Genomic DNA, 15,963 nt, shown 5'->3' on the forward strand with positions numbered 1-15,963 from the left:
TCAGACACAGGTGCAGTGCAACAGCTGTTACCGAGGAAACCGGTCCATCACTATAATGAACATTATCCTGCTTTATTAATCAACTGTACCACATGCACACGCACGCACACACACACACACGCACACACAAGCTCTCAGCCATCCATGGTCACAATGTTGTTTAGGGCCACCCACCAGATGTGCAGCTTGGCCTGGTGAGTCAGAAATTAGCGGACAGAGAAAGCAGAGAGCTTTTAGCAGGCTGCCCTACAGAGACGTGGAAATCTGCCCCATGTCAAACTGTAGCAGAATTAATGAGAGTCACTGTCCACATGACAAATCAACATTTGACGGATTACTGCTTAGTTGTTCTTGTCACATAGAGATGAAACTGAAAATACTGATTTTTTTTTTTTTTAGGGTTCTAATATGCATATGCATCCAGTATATATACAGTATACTGTATATCCCTAGAGTATTAGGGTCATTCCATGTAAATTCATCAAAATCTGAAAAAAATGCCCAGCTGACCCCCTCAAAATTAGCAATTTTAACTGTGCAATTACTTTAGTATAATTAATGAAGTCATTAAACATGTTCCCTTTATGCTATAAATATCATCTCAGTTAGTACACAGGGGTGGGTAGAAATTTTGCATTTTAATTCATGTCGCTTTCCGATAATATTTCTAGCATTTTGAGGCCTAATAACTTCATATGTATATGAATATATTAGAAAATGGTGTTGACACAGAAGGAATGATGGTTACAAGATCAATCTTGACCAACCACCTCTCCTTGAAAGTTTACCCAAAATAGACTTTTCTCCAGTGAATTATCAGAAAGCAGATAACAGTTCCAGGGTACCCATGCTTGTTTTTATTACTGTATGTCATAACAAACTGGTACAGTTTTGGCATTGAAACTGTCATATACCCCATGATATTGATTCTCAAAGTTTATCATTAAAAAAATGTGCTGGACAAAAATTAGATTTTAGATCATGACATTTGCAGTGGATGTAAAATTCCTGGGACTGCAGCTCTTAACAGGGCTGAAATTCATGTGTCTATCTCCGTTACATATAAAGTTGGGAAAAGCTGCAAAAAGTTACTCGAATTAAAAAGTACAAAATGTAAAAGATTGAAAAGAGGCAGACAAATTTCACTGCTTTCATATGGATGGATGCGTATGCTTGGGCTTTGGGTAAAAATATATTATATATCTACTGTATGTATGCATATACTTGACCCCTAAACAATACACAGTACATCTCTTTCTGAAAAAAACAAAGTAGCAATTTGTCAAATGATGTTTTGTCATGCCTCAATTTCTATAATAAATTTATTGTTTTGGTTCTGGTTTTAATACAGTGCAACAAATCATCAATTTCAGCTTTTGTCTTTTGTATGGTGTTAATCCTGCTGCGTTATGATTCACTGTTTATATGTCTTCTGTGTGACCCAAGAAGACACACATTGTCATATGTGAAAAGTTAGAAGTTTTTGAAAATGATGCTGTTAGCTGAGAAGACATTGTCATCATGCTAGCTTTGAGCAGCGTGTGTGCGTGTGCCTGCATACTTTTATATTCTCTGTATGTCTCCCCTCTTCAGTGGGCCTGTTGGGGCTGCTCAAGTGGAGGACTCGACCTGAACTCCTCAAAGGAAACCTGGAAAAACTCAAAATCATTGATGGAGAGGAGGTGGTCAAGGTCAGTGGTGTGAATACCAGTGTGTCTTTTCCATAAATGTGTCACGTGGTATATGTGCTGTCTCGCTGATCATCTCCTTTGTGTGTATACATGCGTGTAGTTTCTGCAAGACACTCTGGATGCCTTGTTCAACATCATGATGGAACATTCTCAGACTGACGACTACGACATCCTTGTGTTCGATGCCTTGGTGAGTGTATAGTGTGTGTGTGTGTGTATATGTGTTCACTGAAGAAAATGTTTGTGGGTCTGACTCTGTGTATGTGCCTTTGTAGCACATTGCAGCTGATTTCTTGACAGACTGTCTCAGTGTGTATCAAGTCTGACATCTTTGTGTCTATCTCTCCATCTTTTCCCAAATAAACTCACCTGTCACATGATTGGACAAAACTTCTCGCCTCCCTTGTAAATGTTTACTGTGATGTCACAACTCTATCTCTCTTTTATCCCTTCTGTCTGACAGATATATATCATAGGTCTGATCGCCGACAGAAAGTTCCAGCACTTCAACACAGTGCTGGAAGCCTACATCAAGCAGCATTTCAGTGCTACGCTGGCCTACAAGTAGGTTGCTTTCATACTTAGAGCCTTTGATGATTCTTTCTGAAAGAGTTAAGGTTCAATTTTCAATTCCTTGGCTCTATTTCAACCACAGAACCAACAAAAGTTAAGCGATAGGTCTTGGTTGCTTAGACTGTGTAGGCATCCCCAAATGCACTTGCTGTTTTAGTTCATGCAGGTACAGCAGCGCAGCGTAAATTGGAGGTTGTGGTGATTAATAATCAACCCTTAGTCACATCATTGAACTCTTTGCTCTCTTTGCTCTGAGACAACCATACTAATCACAGTGACACACAACAACAACAGCTCAACAAATGGAAAGAAACCTCTCCAGGAAATTGATGTTTTTGTCTAAATGATGCATTGGGGCATTACGTGAGCACAAACACTTCAAATCTGCAGCCAGAGGCAGATGGTGTGGGTTTTTGTTTAACTTGTATAATGACGGTGTTGATGAAGCCGTTTATATAATCACATCAGCCTGAGCTAATTAAGTTTATTTCTCATGTCACATATGAATACATCAACATAAAATATGACACAGTAGCATTTGCACTGCCATGCATTTTAAAACATCAAATGTAGCTCTCACTAAAAACAAGGAACTTGGAAATGAGGCGATGTCATAAAAGACTGATGAGATACTGTAATCCAGCTACTCCCACATAAACAACAGAAGCCATAACAGACCCTCCTGATACGTGCAGTATTTATGGGAGTTATTTTGCAGCAGCCTGGGGTCATTTGCATGTATTTCAAGACAGATTGACAATGTACTTATAGAATCACTTACACTGATCAGCCACAACTTTAAAACCATCTACCTAATATTGTGTAAGTCCCCATCATGTTGCCTAAACACCTCGAGACGCCTCTTGGTGTCTTGTGGTGTTTGGCACCAGGATGTTTTCAGTCAGACCTGTAGGTCTTGTGGGTTTTGGGGCCTCTATAGATGGAAGCTTGTTCAGGCAGATCCCAACAGATGATTGATCACATTACAATCAGGAGAGTCTGGAGACTGGATCAATGCCTTATGGGCTCTTTGGGCTCTTTCTGAGCAATTTCTGTGGTATTGCAGGGTGCATTGTCCAGCTTGGGGAGGCCCCAATTTGAGATGATCTCTGTTATTGACTTCACTTGTAGGAGCTTTAATGTTTTGGCTCAATAGTGTAGGCTAATTTAAAGGTCCATGCAGTGTTATTTACTATTGTTTGTGCTTCAATCACAACATATCCGTTTAAACATACCTACTGTCTGGGAACAGTTTATTGATATTTCTGGCAGCATTCCATCAGTTCTCCAAGACCTCACTTTTGCTCTTTTTGATAAAAGTGGCAGAGGATTGACGCTCAAAAACATACCATGCTTACTATGGCTATTGACAAATTTTGCACTGTCCTTTAGATTTCTTAAAAACCACCATGTTGTCATCAAAGCATTTTATGTGACAACTCCCCCACCCATTTGGAGTTCTGAAATCCTTTAAATGTCACCCGCTAATGTAAGAAGCAAACTGTTTTGCGAGTTCAACAGGGCTGCCTAAAGTACAGTAATTACACAGCATTAGTCATCTGAAGATCTAACGGTAAGTGACTAAATACTGCATTGTATTCAGTCGCCACTGGAGGTCAGTGTGTGAGTTGGCCTTTCAGTACTTGACTGAATGAGATTAGAGTACGCTTCTTTACTGAACCCTCAAGCTAGCCAGACTTTAAACACCTCTGGCTGCTTTGTTCTCTCACTTAATTCACTTTACTTGATTCAGTTGGGCACTAGAGAAAACATTTGATTGCTCTGCCAAGGCCTCAGTTAGGAAATTAAAAACATGTCTAAAGATATGGCTGACTCCTCCCGCTCTCTTTTTCTTTTCTGCATCTTTTTTTTGCTTCCTCCAACTGCTTCTCCCCGTCATCTTCATATCTTTTGCCCAATTATCCCCGCCACTCTCCTCCTCCTCCCCACTCTTCTTTCTTTTTCTCTTCCATCTATTCATCTGTCTCTCCGTCATCACTCCTTTCCTCCCCAGCTAGTGCGTTCAACCTCTTTAAGAGGGTCACTGCAGCTTATCGCCCGTCAGCCCAGAGGCTGTTATGTAAAACTCTCTAACTCCCTCTCACTACATTTTAAACTACTCTCAAAAAGAATAAATCCTCCCATGCTTGCCTTTAAGCCATACACCAAAACAAAAGCCAGGAAAGACTGATTTTTAATAACTTGGGTATTATTTTCAAGACCACCCTGATTGCGGTGAGGCCAGATTAGAGTTCACTTTTTAAGGGGACTTTTTATTGTTTAAGAGGATTGGGCAGTTTTAAAGCAGTTACTGTGTGATCCCTTGCTGCCATTTCATGGAACTGGAGCCGACACAAAGCCGAAAGTCTTGATCTTGACTCCCTGTAGATCTGCTCTTTTACACGTTCTAAATATGTTAGTCTTATAGACCAATGAGACAATGCAGAGAGAGATTAGGCAGGGAAATGCTGATGGGTCATAAACTTAGACTGAACTCTGTGCCTCCCACACCTCTCTCAACTGCTTTGACACACCAGAATATTTCTGTGTGTCTAAAGATGCCTGTGGGGTACGCATATGTTACAAAGGTACATCTGTTGAGGTGTGAAATACTATTTTACTATTTTTTTCCCACTTTCACCTCCGTGCCGGTCTTTCTCTCTCTCGTTCTTTCGCTCGCACTCTGTTGCACTCTGTCTTTCTGCTCTATGGAAGTGAAAAATGGAGTTGGTGATTAACTTTCCAACCTGTGGAACATCAGAACAGAAATGACAATTCTGTCTCACTGATTTTGATTTCCTTCTCTGCTCTCTATCTCTCTCACCCCCGTTTCCTCCATATTGCTCGCTCCCAGAAAGCTGATGTCGGTGTTGAAGAGGTATCTTGATGTGTCCAGCCGAGGAGAACAGTGTGAGCCCATCCTCCGAACCCTCAAAGCCCTCGAGTACATCTTCAAGTTCATCGTTCGTTCTCGCATGCTCTACTCACAGTAAGTGTGTGTGTGTTTTTTGTTGGACTGATAGTAACTTCAAATTTAGTTTTGGATCCACAATTAGAAATTTATGAAGTCTCACACACACACACACACACACACACACACACACACACACACACACACACAGACAGAGACAGAGGGAGACAGAGAGCACCCAGTGACTCTGCATCGGAAAAGTAATTGTTTGTGACAGCTCTGTAAGAAAAGGCTGCTGATTACAGCACTAATGTTGCTAATAAGCATTGATGATGAAGTGCAGCAGCCAAATGAGAGCTAATGTCAGGGGCAGGACTGCTGAATGGGCCGCCAACATGGGTGGACAAATTCCAGCAGGAGAAACGCCCACTGTGCTGAGTCCAAATCTACTACATATAAGTGCAAACAGCATTATGTGGACTTTCAGGGTAAGAGCTTAGACTGACAGATTGACAGAAACATGATCTACCACTCTGTTAAGTGGTCTGCCTGTTGCTGACTTGAGTGTGTGTGCAGGTATATAGGATGCAATTGTCTAGAATTTATACATGAAAGGTTGTGAGCAGTGTATTAGTTTTTATAGACTTTGTCAGTCTGTCAGTCCTTTGCCAACTGCCAAGTCTGTCTTTTTAAAGTTCCAGTAGTCTAGTAAAACTGATCTACATTTTCGGCTGTGACCACAGTGCACCCAAAAGGTCTGAGTAAGACTATTCCGTTGCTTTCCATTGCAAAGATCTGTTAACTGAAGGAGAAATTTAAAATGAACTGTTTGTTCCAACATTGTTTTGAAATTATCGCAGTATACCCTACCAAATGAATTTCTAATCTGGGTACCAAGGTTTTTAAATTGCATTAAAGGGCTATTTTAGAGGAGATGTGATAGAGTGTAATTATGCTGTATATTAAACGTGAGGATTTCAACTTTAGTAAAGTTAAATTGGTAACTCGAGGCTGCACCGTAATCTTTAAAGCGTTGTCATAATGGTGGGAATTAATTTGCAGGTTCAGTGAGGTATAACAAAATATCATCGGCATAATGAGGCACAGGTGGGGTGTGTTTGCCTAGTCCAATCCTGACTCCCATAATTTTAAAGGAATATCAAATGCCAAGAGCCAGTGACTCAGCATCATGAATTTTGATACTGGCGGTTTTATCAATGAGTGCTGATTAGTTTACATTAGCAGAGATTCCCGAGGAGCTTGTGTGTTTCTGAATGTATACACACACATATATCTTTAAGCATGTATTTGTGTGCATTTGTGCATCACATTTTCCTTCTGCTACTCCTGGACTGACTGCTTCAGTCACCAGCCTCCCTTGGGTAAAGCGACAGCTCTTGCTCTCCTTCACAGTTTCTCTCTCTCTTTCTCAATCTGTTGTCTTCCAACAACTTGCTGCCCGACACTTTCAACTTTACGTGCATCTAAAGTTTTCACATCAAGTTTCGCCTCCCATAAGGCCTTGCCATGCCATCAGAGAATCAGGTATTCAAAGGAGCCACCAGCGCTGTAGGTGCATCTGTAAGGCTTCATTTTCATCTCCATGAGCACTAGCAGTCGTTAATAGTTAAATAGGTGGCATTGAAGATTTATTAGCTTGTCACACTGGCTTTGTGTTCTCATAAAATCTATTAGGAATGTGTGATGTTTACTGCAAAATTATGTAAGGCATGCAGTGCCAGATTTCACTCTTTCCTTCACCTTCTTTCTGTCCTTCATGCTCTCCAGCTTTCATTGAGCTGTTATGTTGTTCTTTGTTTGTAAATTGTGTTATCCTCTTTCTGTAATTCTTCCCCTCATCTTTAAATTTAATTTTCTCCCTTACCTTTTTCTGTGGAAGCTGATTGTATTCATTGAATATAAAGATCTGTTCTGTGTTGAGGATTATCGTATTAGATTATCATATTGTTATGAGATCTTCTATGTAATCTTTTCCAGTTATTACAGTGCTTTCTTTAGACAGGAAGTCATGGTATCTGGGAATAAAAAAGAAAATTATTTTTACATCACAGCAGTGCATACCTAAATTCTCTTTTCCATCCATCAGATAGAAAAATCCCAAAGTTTACAGACCAAACAATATTTTGATGAATTCCACCGTTTTTGCAGTAATACGGTTTGGCCTAAGGAGTTTGTCTGCATGAATAAATATAAACACAAATAGGATTTGACACTAGTTAACATAATTGTATGCCTCAGTGCACTGTTCTTGCATTTTTGCAAGATTCCCTGATTTTTTTCTAAGAGGAGCAGTGTTCTTAATTTGACCAATTTTTAAAGCTGAGATACATCTCAGCAGTTTTGGTCAGTGCACCTCTTATTCACTCATCTGTGTACTGTGCAAAATATCTGCATTTCAAATCTGACTAAACTTAATGCTTCTTAATTGGAGCATTGGACTTATTTCACTGTTTGGTCCAAGGGGGGAACTGACATTATGAATCAAAACAAGATAGCATTTGTGACTGATTTGCGTTGACAGGGATTTTATAACTCATGGGAGACATGGTTAGTGGTGCCTTGGTGTTCTGCTTTTCTTTGCCTCTCACCCACAACTATATGCAGTTGAAGAGTCTTGCCTCTATCATTTCTGCAGACTTTTCCTCATTGCCCTTTAGTCCTTTCCCTCCTCCCTGCTGATTGTCCCCCCTTTATACCTCCCCTTCTTTCACCATCTGTCTCTAGTATTAGTTTGCTAAGCAAGTATGACATACTTGGATTGTTTTGTGTGGCTAAAAGTGAGTGTATAATTGTAATTTTTACCTCCACATGCGTCATTGGAGATGGATTACAGTAATCATCCACTGTACCAAATATCAAATACACAACTATTTTCATCAAGTGTATACTGTATGTGTGTTGTACAGCCCAGCACTGACACATCTCGATATCTCTGCACACACAGGCAGGAACACACACTTATGCACAGACAGGACTGGTGGATTAAGCAGGACAATGCATCTGTAATCATAACTGTACTCTGCAAAGAGCCCAGTGATAATACCTCTGTGTGTTACCGCCTAATCCCTCCCTCCACAAGCTAAATTCGCCGTGTGCCACATGCTAATCCTTCCCTCCAGCACTCATAACTTCCACTGTAATTAACAACTGCGCAACTGAATCATACAGGGATGGTGAGGGAAAAGGGGGAAGAGAAGAGTTGGAGGGATGGATGAGAGTTTGCTAAGGGTGGAGGAAGTGAAGCTGAAGGGATGGTAGAGGGATGTGTGGGCGTTTGGATGCAATGTGATTTGCAGAAAGAAAGACAACCCAGTGTTTTTTTTTTTAAGTTAGGGGATGTTGTAATCACAGCAGTCAGTTCTTATCAATGTTTAGTTTTACCTTGGCAGCATAATATCTTGTCAACATTACACTGCATTGGTTTTATGCGTCACTGTAATTGAATCTAGTGCCTTGAATTACAATTGCGTACTGGGCAACTCTATCTCATTATTACTTAAGCAGTATGATAATTTTGTTGTGAGTCTTACAGCTTCAAATTTAAAATTAAATATTGACTGAAGAGTTAAAATGAAATACATTGCCTATATACTAAATGTATTTTCTACCATATTATAGAAGAAATATCTGAGGAACTGAAGCAAATTCAGTTGATGCCCTCCTTCCATAAAAACACAAGAATTTAATTTCACTTGTTAGATTACTCTGTATCACTGCAGAAAAAGATTGGCTCGATACAGATGACTTAAAAAACATTATTATTACAAACCTGGAATCAATTTGAACTCTGCCAAAAAACAAATCCCGAAGGATAATTTTCACTCCGGTGAAGTGGCTGATTTTATAAATAACACAGAAGTAAAAATCTGTGAAGGGCATGAAATTGGTTAGTTATGGATACTGGATGTTGTTGAGGTAAAAGTATATTTTCAAGATAAGAGGTGACTGATTATATATCAGATTATCATAGCTCATTATTATGTATTGTCCTGCTAAAGCTTCTTAGAAATGATTTGCAGCAAAATAGCTGAAATATAACTGGAAAAAGTCAATAGAAGTTGAGGACTTTTTATGAAATCTGCAGGCTTGGGGATTGCTGTAGAGAGTACTTTATGAGACATGAATTAAATAAGTATGTGATTTAAGAAAAAGTGTTTAAATTCCTGGCAGAATCGTGCCATAGTTCCAGTGATGAAGGCAACAAATGATAGGAATCAAGCAGCTTGTTGTCTACTAAATCCTAAAGACCTTTCAGTCCATATATGTCCATCTAAGTAATTTTTTCATATTGTTATATTTGAAGTATTAAAGTGACTTGATTTTGGATATCACTTGATAATCTGTCCAGACTTCTGTTACTCAAAAATAATATAAATCAGGCCTTTTCTATCTCTAATTGTTTCATTCCATGTTCCCCTTGCAGCAATTATTCAGCACACCTGTTGCTTTCTGTCATGTCTTTTACTTCCTCAATCAGTTTTTCCTCTTTCATCCATCCCTCCCTCCGCTTTGTTAATCATGTCACGTCATGGCCTCTGCCACTGCCCTCTTCTCTTTGTGCTTGTTTCTGTTTTTCCTGTTGCATTTCCATTAATTCTCTCCTGCCCTTCCAGGCTGTACGAGGGGAAGGAGCAGGGGGAGTTTGAGGAGTCACTGAGGAGCCTTTTTGAGTCCATCAACAACTTGATGCGAACAGACTACACCACCACGCTGCTGCTCAGGGTAATAACATGCACTCACCTTTACGCTCATCTTTATTCGCACATCCCTTTCTCCTCCTTCTGTTTTTCTACATTTCTTCTCTTCATGTTCCCATTTCTCTAATGTGATCTCTCAGTCTGATTCTGACTACATCAATATTCTACTGCTTTATTTTGTCCTCTTATTCTCAGCGCTCACGCAGAGGGAGACATACAAACAGATCCAGTCACAAAAAGTTAGACAGACAGACAAGCAGCCCTGTGAAAAATAATATTATCCCACACATGTGCAGACAGCCTATTTGATGACAAAGTCACCTTCCACAGGATTTCAAGGCGGTAATTTTAACAATGTTTACTTGTTGTGTGTGTGTGTGTGTGTGTGTGTGTGTGTGTGTGTGTGTGTGTGTCATCAGGTTGCCGCTCTGAAGTACCTGCCAACTGTCCTGCATGATGTTGAGAAAGTATTTGATGCCAAACTTCTAAGGTAAGCTTATCCTTAAACACACAAACATGCAGACACACGTACTAACACCTTATCTCTGGTCTCGTTCAGGCGCACTGACAGGGGGTTATTTGGACCTGGCTCAGCCCAAGTTTTCCTCTTGGTTTTGTTTAGTGGCCCCTATTCTTCTGTCTCCCCCACAACCCATCTAGGTCGAACCTTCCCTTCTTTTTCAGGTGATAAAAATCTCATCATACGGACGTAGACACAAGGACAAGCACTCAAACACACTCTGCAGCTCCTCCATGTGCCCCAAATGACAATTTCACCCAAACCATCAAACAAAAGCCATTTTAAACCTCTTCTCTTTTACTCTGAGACTCCAGAGGAGCAAAATGACTTGGAATGGTTTGCTTAACCTCTTCCTGACCCCGAATTAAACTTACAACTGTTCAGCCCAGGAAATAACATCAGTGTACGCACTTCACCAGATGGTGGTTCTTATTTCAAACTACAAATCTCAAACACATTATTTATCTTTTAGCAATCCTGCAACTAGGCTGTATATAAAAGAGGATGTTAATCAGTGTTTTCTTTACTTTCTCTCTAAGCTGTCTTCGTCTTAATATCTCTTTTCACTGGTCTGTGACTTGTGTGTGTTTGTTGTGTGTCCATGTGTGTGTGTTATTGTGGATAATCTGCATCTGCCAGTTCAGTCCCTCTAGTGGCTCAGTGTCAGCACAGTGTCGCAAAGGTGTTACCTTTAACACCTGCGTCACAGACACACACTCAGGCAGACAGACACGTACACAAGTAGAAAGGTGTTGGAGGACAAAGCTAACAGTCAGGACATACATTCTCATCTGCTGTGACTGATTTCCTCTTTTTTTTTCTCTCTTCCGCGCATATTCACTCACCCTTTATTGTCTTCTCCTGCACTTTTTTTTTTTTTTTGCACACACACGCACAAACATATCTGAGCGATCTCAACTTGAAAGTAAGGTCCCCTCTGCATTCTTGATCAGAATTGCCTCGAGGAGATTTTTCCACCAGCAAGCTGTGTGAATTACAATCACCGTGCATGAGGTGGACATCAAAGCTTTGTCTCATCTCCTGTCTGGTTACACTCCTACTTCTTGTAAACCCACCTGTAGTGTGCTCTGTGGAGTGGTACCGGCACAGACATTGTCAGCTATGCATGTGTTTTGTTGGCGCTCTGTGTCCTTTGCGTGTCTGTAGGGTATAGGCTGACATTTTGGTTTTTAATTAGACTCAGCTTAGATGATTAGTGGGCATGATAAGTCTGCTCCGAGCCTCGCTGCCCTGGCCTGTACTCGTGCCAGCCAAGGCACATCAAAAGTCACACAAACACTTTTGTTGTGTTTTGGTTTGGGAGCAGAGGGTGCGCATTTCATTCTTTTATATCATTATTGAAAGTGCTACTGCAGCCTACGTGGCATAATTTAAGGAGACAGAGACAAAGTGAGATACAGACGAAAAATTGAGATGGAGGGTTCACCATGCTCAGAGCATTCAATCTTTCCAAGTGGCACTAGGGCTTGCAACCAGCCCGTTTAATTATTCTAAAATGGAATTTGGGGCAGAGGATAAGTTAAACCTGTGTCTTCATTAAAGTGCGTTTGGCTTCGGCTCATTTGTTTTCATGTAGCGCAGGCTGTCCCGCTCATGTTTGCACAGCGGTACAACTGCTGCTTTTAGTGGCTGCATGTTTTGCCGCTGTAAAGGTGAGATGTCTAAAGCTGGACTTGCTAATTGATGGCTGAGATTTTATCTCTGAATCAGTTATATGCTGCAAATAACTAGAGCTTTTTGTTAGAATTCAGAACACGTACAATAATGTGTAGAAAATTGCTCCTGAATATTTATTGTGCTCATTTTCAAGAAAACAAACCTGTTGCTCTTCCCATGTAATGATGCTGCTGATTATTCAGTCCACCTCCCATCGTTTTCTCTCCCCAGTCAGTTGCTGCACGACTTTTATTCCTGCATCCCCCCTGAGAAACTCCAGAAACAGAAGGTGGCCTCCATGACTGAAATTGTCAGCAGCCAACTCTTCCAGAGACAAGGTGCGTCTTTTTTCTTTTTTTTTCCTCCACTGAGCTAATAGCCAACAGCAGATTTAACGCTGTGTGGAGAATTATACAGCGATAAATTCCAGTCCAGCAACAGGACTTTGCAGACAACTGCTCCCACTGCACTTTATGACTAGTAACAGTGCTCTTTGCTCTAAAGGTTTTATCTTGGTAATATGAAAAGGGTAATGTTCTGTTTCCTGTGAGACAAGCCAGTAAAACTCTGGATAAAAGCGTCCGCCAAATGAGTTAAAAGGACATAATGGTGTGTATGCATGTATTTTTTATTTGGTGTACTGCAGTAAACACTCATATACAGGTCAAGTCAGTTATTTTTATGTAGAATTTACTTGACATGTTAAGAGATTTTAAAAATAGAAGGATAAACCTAACTTATCTAATGCTATCAGCTTGCATTTATTTTTGTGTTAAGCTTTCCAAATAGTTTTGGTATCTATTTTCTATTTAGATGAAGAAAACCGTATCAAAATTTGATGCTGATGTTCTGTCATACAATTTAAGTGCTGCTATATTCACCCCCACTGATATTACAATCAGTGCAATGGACTCCAGTCAGACACCATCTTATTACAATCAACACGAGTGGCACCTATTAATATACTCCTCCACTGATGGTAAAGGTCACTTTAAGTCACTCTTGCTGAGATTAAACAGTCTCGAGGGCAAAATAACATTGACCTAGACGGATATTTGTTAGTCATTGTGAGTATTTGATGTGGGGGCTTTTTTGTCCTTGTGGTGTTGACATTCCCTCTCCACTCAGAATGGAAATGTCCACGAACAAGCTGAAATGAGTATACCGTTCACGGCTCGGTAGATGTTGGTGGTGAATATAGAGAAAGATGAGACGTTACCCATATTAATGTCACTGGTGATATCTGCTGAAGGATATCGAGTGTTTGTAGCAGGTAAGACGGAAGTGTTTCACTGTCATTAACGTGTCACTTTTCACATTGCGCCGATTCCACTTGTAAATGATTTTCACTACATTTAGCATAATTGCCAGGGATGCATTATTTAGTCTGTAATGTACCTTTAAAGTGGACCACACATGAGTGATCACACACACTGTGCCAATCACAGTCCACCCCCTGCCTCTGCTCAGCCCTATTATGTCTGTCTAATTTTCTTGTAGCGGGTTGATAAGTGCTGGTTTCCCCTACAGAGGTCCACATGATGATGGACTGAGTGATGTGATGTTGTGGTGATGTATAATGCAGACTCGATATAGAGGACCATTATTGTACTTCTGCAGTGCAAACTGTGAGTGATTGCGGCCAACCAAATTTGGTCTGAAACCGAAATAAGTCTGAGTGAGGCTGGGAAGGGTGCATGCTTGGCTGTGCAAGACAGATTCAGTCACAACAAGGACGTTGCTCTATGTCTGCATGAATGCATTGTTATACACTACCCAGAACACATTTGTGCTATATTTGTTTCAGAGCAACTGTTGACGCTATTTCTGGGTCTGAATTTATTTGTGCATCTCTGTGTTTGTGCAGTGGTGTATGCTAAATGGGTGTGTGCACTGCAAAGGATGTTTTTTTTTCTTTGTCCGGTCAGTTGCTGTCAGCCAAGTCGGTAGCCAGTTCAGGATATGGTTCCTTGGTATTGATCCTGGCTCAGATGATTGATTCCCCAGGGGTTGAGGCGACAGGTTCGGCCCTCTGGCTTGCTGTCAACACACTCAGAGTTACGCTCTGTCACCAGGAAAGGAGGGAGAGAGAAGACAAGAGAAGGCAATGAAAGTAACAGGGTAGGGAGTGAAGAGGATGATGGGTAGAAAAGCAGACAGCGGAATAAAGAGAAAAGAAGCAAGGGAGTTTGGGACATCATGCCAAAATGCTATATATCAATTTTGACGAAGAATGTACTTCAAGTACTGCCATTTTTGAGAGTGCAAATGTCTCTTTTTGGAATGTATCGGTTCAGATGTAAAAATGATTGAGATGGAGTCAGGCAGAGATCAGGGGGATAAGATTCAACTGAGGAGGAGAGACTTGGGAAAAGAAAGGTTCAGGAAACAATTTGCAAAAGAGCAGGATAGATCGAGACGAATTGAAGAATCTCTGAAGAAGGAAAGGGAATTGCGACTAGAAACTAAGGGAATGGGATGATGATTAGTAAAGACTGGACAGGGACATAGGGATAGTGAAAGAAATGGAAGGATGGATGATGGAGCAATGAGGAGAAGGCAAAGGAAAACAGGTAACAAGGGAATTGACAGATAAAGAGAAAGAAGGGAGCAGGTGAATGTTATAGCGTTGAGATTTAAAAAATAGCTCGCGGAGAGTGTAAAGATGAAGTTTGTGAGAAAGACTGACTTGACTTGTTTTGCTATTAAACAGTCAAGCAGTGATTAAAGTTTAAGGCCTGCTCACAGTCAATCTATCAGCAAATCTACAAGCTGTTGCTCGGTGACATGTGGCTCCTTCTCTTCTCTCTTTTCCTCCATCCTCCAGCACGGTGCTTTTATTTATTCGTTCATTTATGCAATGGTCCAATCCATCTCGATCCCTGCTTCGCCAAATGAGGGCTGACACTCCGTCTAATTGAGATGCATTTTAGCATTGGGATGCTAATCAGCGGGCTTGTATGCAGGGATGCCATTCGTCCAGGAGGCTGAAATACGCGGCAGAGCTGGATTATATATTTATAATGGTTAATGCCCCCCGGTGTCCTATCACTGCACTGCAATACATATTTAATAATCCTACCTGTCTGTCTAACTGTCTGTCTTAGCAGACCTGCCAAGCAGCTCCGTCTCCAGGGAAAAATGTCAAGCCACTGACACCACTCCAGTGTACTGTAGGAACGGTTATGATGGAAGAGGATGGTGGGTGTGTGTGTGAGATGGGCAATCAGATGCTTGTTCATGTTTGACAGAAAGAAGGAATGAAAAATCTTAAGGATGATTAGTATTTGTATTACTTTTTTTTAACCATGTATAAAATATATGAATTTATTGGCTTTTATTTTGGATATTAAAACAATCAATAGCACAAAAAACTTGGTGGTAATTGGAATCCTCAAGAAAAAAAATAACCCGAGGTGCTCTAATGAGCTACACATTTGAGTTTTCCCCACAGTTTTTAACGCTCATTTGCTATTACAAGAAGATTTTCTGAGATGCAGTCATTGCAAGAGCATATTGTTTGCTGCAAACTACTTAGGACTGCATCTTCTGGCAGAAAACACAAGAAGTTGAGGGTGTGTTGGGAATAAAACCTGGATGAAGATTGGTACAAATCAATGTACTCCCTCCGAATAAAGCTAGGTGAAAAATTGTGAAAATCAGGATTCTATAAATCTTTAAATACCATATAATATGTAAGATTATTTAAAAAGTTCTGTGTTTTTCTGCCATCATTCTGTAGCAGAACAGATGCTATTTATGTAATGAGGCACAGGAACATGTTCACATGTATTCAGTTTTTCCAACCCCAGTTCGAAATGAATATGTGTGTGTTTGTGTGTGTGTGTGTGTGTGTGTGTGTATGTGTCCAAC

General features: G+C 40.5%; 1 protein-coding gene across 2 annotated transcripts in view; it reads left to right on the plus strand.

Annotated features, from left to right (window-relative positions):
* LOC111575946 (dedicator of cytokinesis protein 2) overlaps positions 1-15,963 on the plus strand; it is a 132,330-nt gene that overhangs the window by 48,079 nt on the left and 68,288 nt on the right. For both annotated transcript variants that reach the window (XM_055016344.1, XM_023281391.3), the window contains exons 18-24: positions 1,594-1,691; positions 1,792-1,881; positions 2,155-2,255; positions 5,119-5,253; positions 9,810-9,918; positions 10,313-10,383; positions 12,322-12,428. In XM_055016344.1, coding sequence (XP_054872319.1) covers positions 1,594-1,691; positions 1,792-1,881; positions 2,155-2,255; positions 5,119-5,253; positions 9,810-9,918; positions 10,313-10,383; positions 12,322-12,428 — 711 coding nt within the window. The remainder of the gene's footprint in view (positions 1-1,593; positions 1,692-1,791; positions 1,882-2,154; positions 2,256-5,118; positions 5,254-9,809; positions 9,919-10,312; positions 10,384-12,321; positions 12,429-15,963) is intronic.

Source organism: Amphiprion ocellaris, chromosome 13 (genome assembly GCF_022539595.1).
Source record: "Amphiprion ocellaris isolate individual 3 ecotype Okinawa chromosome 13, ASM2253959v1, whole genome shotgun sequence".
In the NCBI taxonomy this organism is placed as follows: Eukaryota; Metazoa; Chordata; class Actinopteri; family Pomacentridae; genus Amphiprion; species Amphiprion ocellaris.